This window comes from Entamoeba invadens, assembly GCF_000330505.1.
Source record: "Entamoeba invadens IP1 unplaced genomic scaffold scaff_1105074726521, whole genome shotgun sequence".
In the NCBI taxonomy this organism is placed as follows: domain Eukaryota; phylum Evosea; order Mastigamoebida; family Endamoebidae; genus Entamoeba; species Entamoeba invadens.
Window position 1 is genome coordinate 56,285 of NW_004440443.1, and position 6,851 is coordinate 63,135.

At 28.0% G+C, this 6,851-nt stretch overlaps 2 protein-coding genes across 2 annotated transcripts; both read right to left on the reverse strand.

The window, feature by feature from the left end:
• Positions 1–3,510: 3,510 nt before the first annotated feature.
• On the reverse strand, positions 3,511–5,102 carry EIN_480980 (hypothetical protein; the record flags this gene model as incomplete). Its single annotated transcript, XM_004257882.1, has 2 exons — positions 3,511–3,653; positions 3,725–5,102. The coding sequence occupies 2 exons, from the start codon at positions 5,100–5,102 to the stop codon at positions 3,511–3,513; spliced, it is 1,521 nt and encodes a 506-aa protein (XP_004257930.1).
• Positions 5,103–5,515: 413 nt separating this feature from the next.
• Positions 5,516–6,402, reverse strand: EIN_480990 (hypothetical protein; the record flags this gene model as incomplete). The annotated part of the gene is made up of 3 exons (XM_004257883.1): positions 5,516–5,922; positions 6,164–6,212; positions 6,262–6,402. 3 exons carry the CDS (start codon positions 6,400–6,402, stop codon positions 5,516–5,518), a joined length of 597 nt encoding a protein of 198 aa, XP_004257931.1.
• Between the last annotated feature and the right edge of the window lie 449 nt (positions 6,403–6,851).

Genomic DNA, 6,851 nt, shown 5'->3' on the forward strand with positions numbered 1-6,851 from the left:
CCCCTTTAACCCTTTTTTTGCCTTCATACACAAAACAAGTTTTTGAAAATTTTTATTTATTTTTTTATCAACTCAATTTTGAATTGTATATTTTATAGTCACAAATAAACATGAATGAGTTTATTTATGTTAAACAAGAGCAAAGCATTAGAAAGAAAGATGGGGTCTAATGATGGTTTGATATTTTTGATTGTTTTTTTATAAAGAGAATATTGTCATTTAGTTATAATGATATTGGTGTTTATATTGTCGTTATATTTGTTAATGTGACTATTTGACATTGTTTGTCATTAAGTGGATTGACGATGTAGCGTTTTTTGTTTTAATGTCGTAACACGATAAAGCGATATGAAATTTCATCCAAAAAGATTATTTTTGACCAATCTTAGGTAATTGAGTTTTCATTTGTTAATTATTTTAAGTAAAATAAAACTGACTATTGGCCGGTTTGGGTTAGAAAAGGGTTTTTGAATAAAAATAATAAAAAAATGATTTGGACAATTCCTTTTTTACTTATTTTTCTTCTTAAAAAAAAGTTTTGAATTGTGAAAGTGTTAATGTTATGCAGGATATATATACTTTAAAAATTTTGAATTTTATTTAATAAACATGAGATTAAATATAATTCAAGTAGTCTATCCCTTATTCAAATACTTGAATTTTATTCAATGTTATCCAAGGTGTTAAGCAAAATTTAAACTTTTTAAAATGTGATATTTACAAAAAGTGACTTGTATTGATTATTTACTGTGTGGAATGTGTTAAAAAAGCGTTTTTAATAATTTTTATCAATTTTTGATATTAACATCCAAATCTAATAATTATAATAATTATTTCGACTGTTGTCTAAACATTTTGCCATTAATTATATGATTAAATAATTATAATGATATATTATATACAATATACCAAAATTATCAAATACAGAGCAAAGTAACATTACTGTTTTGGGTTAAATTATATAACTCTCATAAATTGATGATACAATGAACATACATTTCTTTGACATAAGGATACTATAATTTGTTATATAAACTTTTATTGCTCAACTCTTTAAAGATCTCTTCTTTTAAAAAAATTCAGAAAAAATGTATTCCTTGAAATAATATTCAGTTCTTATAACATCACCCAAACACTTTTTAATTTTCTACAACATCTCTCCATCCCTCTGTCATTTCAAAGTCTTCTTATCTGTTCGATTTTATTAATAGAAAAATATAATAAAACAGAATGGACGAACTTCTCGACATCGCCAAAACCTTCTCGCAAGTCGAATTTGACTCCCTTCAGTCTTCACAAGTTGCCATAATGACTCATTACACTACCTCATATTCTTTAGTCGTCGAACGAACTACCAAGAACTTGACAATCATCGCAGTTTATGCAGATCTGTCTTACACAACTCATTCCTGCCTTCTCGCCTTTCAAAAAATCAAATCCGAAAACGCACCAAAATCAACACAACTTCTTGTCGACGAAGTTCTTCAGTCGTTAAAAATCGATCGCAAAAATTGTCGCTTTATCATTTTCAACGAAAAAATCCCGACAACCTTCACCGACAATCACTTTTCTTCAGAAAATCCAGTCTACGTCAACACACACTTCTCAAATTTCCTCGTCGAAAAAGCAAAATTGGAGACTCGGAAAATCTCCCCGGCACAGTACGCCGGGTTCGGCCATTATTTCATCGAAGTCGCAAATTTGACGTCGTCGCAAAAATTCCAAGAAAAGTTGACAAGATTGAAAAATATTGAAAAAATTGACAATGTCGAAGTCTTCAATTTAAACCAAATTTCCGAAGACGAAAAAATCGATTTAGAAAAATCGGAAATGTCGAAAATTGACAAAGTCGAAATTTCATCACAAAAAATTGAGCAAAACGAGAAAGTCGAAAAAAAGAATTTGATTGATTTTGCGGAGTCGTTTGACACGTCACACGTCAATTGTTTGACCATCGCACTGTTCTTTGTAGAGAACCCATTTCGCTTCTTTTTGAAGACACCAGCGACGACTGGAGCGATTATGAAATTATTACAGATCGAAGACATTCGAATTGAATATGAAAACGCACTTAAAAGTGGGATGACACCAATTCAATATTGGAGAGATGTGAGTGGAAAATATTGTATTGTGGATTCTTATGTTGCACAATTTGTGGTGTTTAAAGAAGCTTTATTGGCTTTGAAATCTAACGAAATTGCTTATCAGATGATCGGAGAAATGCAGAAAAATAAAATGCCATTATCTATGTCGAAAGTCTTGTTTGCTCTTTGGAAAAAAGATAAAATGGTTCAAATGAAAAAGGTTTGTTGAATTAATTAATAATATAAAATACTAAATTTAATAATTAAATATATTAGAATTGATAATTAACTTTTATAATAAATTATTATTTATTGTAATTATATTTTATTAATATAATTTTAATTAACATTTATAATAAATTTTAATTATGAAATAGCATACTAATAAATATGTCAGTATAGTAATATTATTATTAAATTATATTTATTATATTTATATATTATTATTATTACTATTATTATTATTATTATTATTATTATTATTATTATTATTATTATTATTATTATTATTATTATTATTTAAAAAAACTAATAATTAGTCCCAAATTCCTATTCAAAATTTTAACGAAACAATCGAAGAAATTTATCAAAAGAATTTTTTTTATAATAAGAAACGATTAACACTCTCAAGACAATCATCAAAAGAAAAAACTAATAATCGACCACTTGCAAGCCAAACCTCAACAATATCAAATTTTCAATCTCCCAATTCAAAACGAAGTTGTCAACAAAAAATACCGTTAGAAGTTAAATTAATAAATACTATTCCTTTGAAACAACAATGGAATGAAGAGAGTCGACAAATTTTCTTACAAAAAATGAGTGATAACGTTCAAAAATCACAAAATGTACCAATAAGTATGGTACAGCAAATGGAGATTGAAGAAAAAAGCGATTTGCCAACACAAATGAAAAAAACCGAAAAAATTGAACTTTTAAAAACAACAAAAAAAGAAAATTTTGATGTTTGCGAAAATTTTGAAAAATTCGAACATTTGAATTCAAAAAGTCCAAAACTCGAAATCGAAAGGTGTCACGATAAAAGTTCGAGCTCAGAATCAGACACGTCGCTTTGTTCTTTAAATCACAGCGAGTTTAAATCATGCAAAAATGTGATGAAAAAAAATCCATTAATTCGAGATGAAAACATTTTCGAGATCAAAAAAGCAAAAACCGAAAAACCGCGAAAAAAACGACTCGATATAAAAACAAGAAAAATGCTTATCGATATGAAGGCTTATATCCAGAGCATTTTAGATGAAGACGCGTCTCTTTCCGACACGCAAAATGAGTGATTTTGAGATTGAATCGATTTTGGTGTGTGTTCTTTTGATATTAATACGTTAGAAATGGAAGTTCGGTAAATTTATTTTTGATTACATTATTATTAAAAAAAATTAATTGTAATTACAATTGAGTTATTTTTTTATGTTTTTAATAAAAATTTAAATATATAGGACAGTCGAAAGTGTATTTCCTTTAATACCAATTTTTTCTTGATTTGTATATTTAGTTTAATAAAAACCATAGTAATAATAATAATAATAATACAAATTAACAAATCTTGCACTGCTTATTCTCATTAGTTTTAGTTAAGTTTTTTAATTTAAATGGACACAACAGAAACGAATCCTCGAAACATGTGATTTTTTGAACATCACTTATATCGGACAATTTTAAACACTTCTCAAAAGTTTTGTGTCCGATAAAAGTTACACTTGTTCCCAAAACGACTCTTGAAAGCAAACTACACGAAGAAAATGCCAGATCACCAATCTCACTTACTTTATCAGGCACGGTTATAGTTTTTAAACTATAACAATTAGAAAAACAAGCGTTGGTAATATTTTTAAGATATTTTGGAAGTACGACAGTAGAAAGCGAATCGCATTGTTTAAAACATTCTTCCCCGATACTTTGAACACAGTCTGGTATTTCAATATAACTCAATTTTGAGCAGTATTTGAAACATGACTTCCCAATTGAAACTAAATTTTGTGAAAATGTGATTGAAGAAAGTGATAAACACGATTGAAAACATTTTTCCTCCAAAGAAATGTTATTTGAAAGTGTGACTTCTTTAAGTGTTAAACAGTTATAAAAAGCCATTTTCCCGATTTGTTGCACGTTTTGTGGCCACGTGATTACTTCCAATTGTTGACATGAGTGAAACGCACTATCTCCAATTTCCCGAATTTGTTGGGGAAATTGCACTGATGTTAGGGCCACACATTCATAGAAGCAAAATCCCCGAATCACCGTCACCTCTTCTGGAATAACAAAATTTTGGAGTGAACTACATTTACAAAAAAAATTTGGGGGCAAATTCCCACTATATCTAGGAAATACGAACCGACTTATACCGGAGCATCCGAGAAAAACACTATGACCCAATATGGTAATCCGCTCCGGTAAAACAATTTCGCTCAATTTTGTACATCGAGAAAAACAATAATCTCCAATTGAAGAAATGTTTTTAGAAAATGTTATTCGCGAGAGATTACTACAGTTTAGATAACAACTCTGATCGAGAGCGACGAGGGTGGAAGGCATGCTACAACAATCAAGTTGAAATTTGTTGCTAAAACAGTTTTGGGCTATGCGGTGAACTCCTAAAGGAATGGTTGCCCCATATCTTGCGGCATCATCAAAATAATAAATAACATTTTTAAAAACATTTTTGGGGAGATTTGGAGTAATATTGGTACTGCTCGTTTCGCCACACTTTTCGTTTTTGTAATTATTGAATTGTGTGCACGAATAGCGCACGGGAAACCAAAAAATTTTTTGAAAAAAGTTTTTGTCAGGAAAAGTTTGATCTGTCGTTTTGTAGAGATGGAGTGATTCAATATTGGGAAAATATATTAGATCTCGTTGAGAAAGAGATATTGGATTGTAGTGAAACTTGTGCATATTGCCCAAAAATTTGTGATTCACTAATTCAAAGTTTATAAAGTCGGTGATTGTAATAAAATACTTTGAAACTATCATTGCATTGTATGAGTCTAATTTACTCATTATCTCAAAAAAGATATTTTCAGTTCAAAGTAATTGTTTAATAAAAGTAAAGTTTAATTTTTTTTTTAATTTTTTTTGTGTTTTGACTATATTCATTTAACCTTTATATTTAAAAAAAAAACTATTAATATTAATTTACTTTGTAATTTTATTATATATAAATTATAATTATAGTATAATAAATATATTAAATTTTTATATATATAATAATGAATAGTAAAAGCAAAATTATTTAAATCAATAGTTATTAAACTAATTTTTATTATTTTTATATCAATCTCAACAAAAAAATAAACTATATTTAATAATTTAATAATAATATAATTAATAGTTTAACCTCTCCCTATAAAAAAATGATTATAACAAAAAACAAGTAATATCATCGCACCATTTCATTTTTTCTCAATTTCATCTTATACAATAGTGCAAACATTTAGCCTGCATGTACTTTCATTTACCGTTTCCGGCTCTTCAAAGCAGACTTTTTCCTCTTTTAACACCATATCTGCAGCGAGTTGCCTAAAAATTGCAATAACATTTTTACCACTTTTTGCAGAGCAGAAAAATGTTTTTGCCGAGTTCAGTCGTTCCGACAATTTGTCAATCTCCTTCTCACTCACACAGATTTTATCGGAAAGATCACTCTTGTTTCCAACAATGTACACGACTGGACGACTTCCTTCGGATTTGCTCATCACATCGTCGTACCATTCCACAACTTTGTTAAAACTTTCTCGTTGTGTCATGTCGAAGACTAATATCACACCATTCGTTGAGCGGTAATAACAACGTGTGATGTTTTTAAATCTTTCTTGTCCCGCTTTTTATTAGTTTTTTTATTATTCAATATAATAAATATAAACTATATCAATTATTTTATAAAATAATTATTTTAAACTATATTTTTTACTATATTCAATTTAATTAAAATATATAATAAATATTACTATTTCATTACCTCAACATATTAACTATTATAAATTAACAATTTAACTACAAATATATGAATATAATAATACAGTTGTAACCCGTAATCAAGTGACGGGTATGTAATAACAAACCCGAATCCCACAGTTGGACTTTCAATGTGTTGTTTTCTAAGTCGATGTACTACGTGTTAGTCTTTGTTGTAATGTCAATGTTCAAATTGATTTCAAACCTTTGGTGCGTATTCAACACCTATTGTCGAGGTATAAATATCAGTGAAAGAATCTTTACAGAGTCTGTGACAAATAGCAGACTTCCCTACACCAGACTCACCAAGTAACAGTACTTTAAGAGAGCGTTCGTTATGATTCATTTGATTCCAAGTATTGAAAGAAGTTCTTTTTATCATCTACTTTGACGTGGGAATATAAGAAGGCTGTTTTTAGTTTATTGATACTTTATACGAAATTATAGGACATATTCCCGATATTAGAGAGTGCATAACAATAGGGAGGGGTGTTAATTCTTTGTCTTCTTTCGTTCGTTTTAATAGTACTATAAAAATAGTATTAATTATTTAATAATTTACTATTAAAAAGCAGGATATTTTAAGTTTTGATGGTAGTAAAATAAAAAAGATGTTGTTTTAATTCATTATTAATGTAATTGACGGGATAATAAAATATTATTCAAAAATAAAAATTGGGTTGCAATATATTATTTAATTTTATTTAGTTTAGTTATAGTATATTTTTAGTATAATGTTTTAAAAATAACATTTTTTAGAATTAAATTAAACTAATAAAAAATAAATATGAGCCC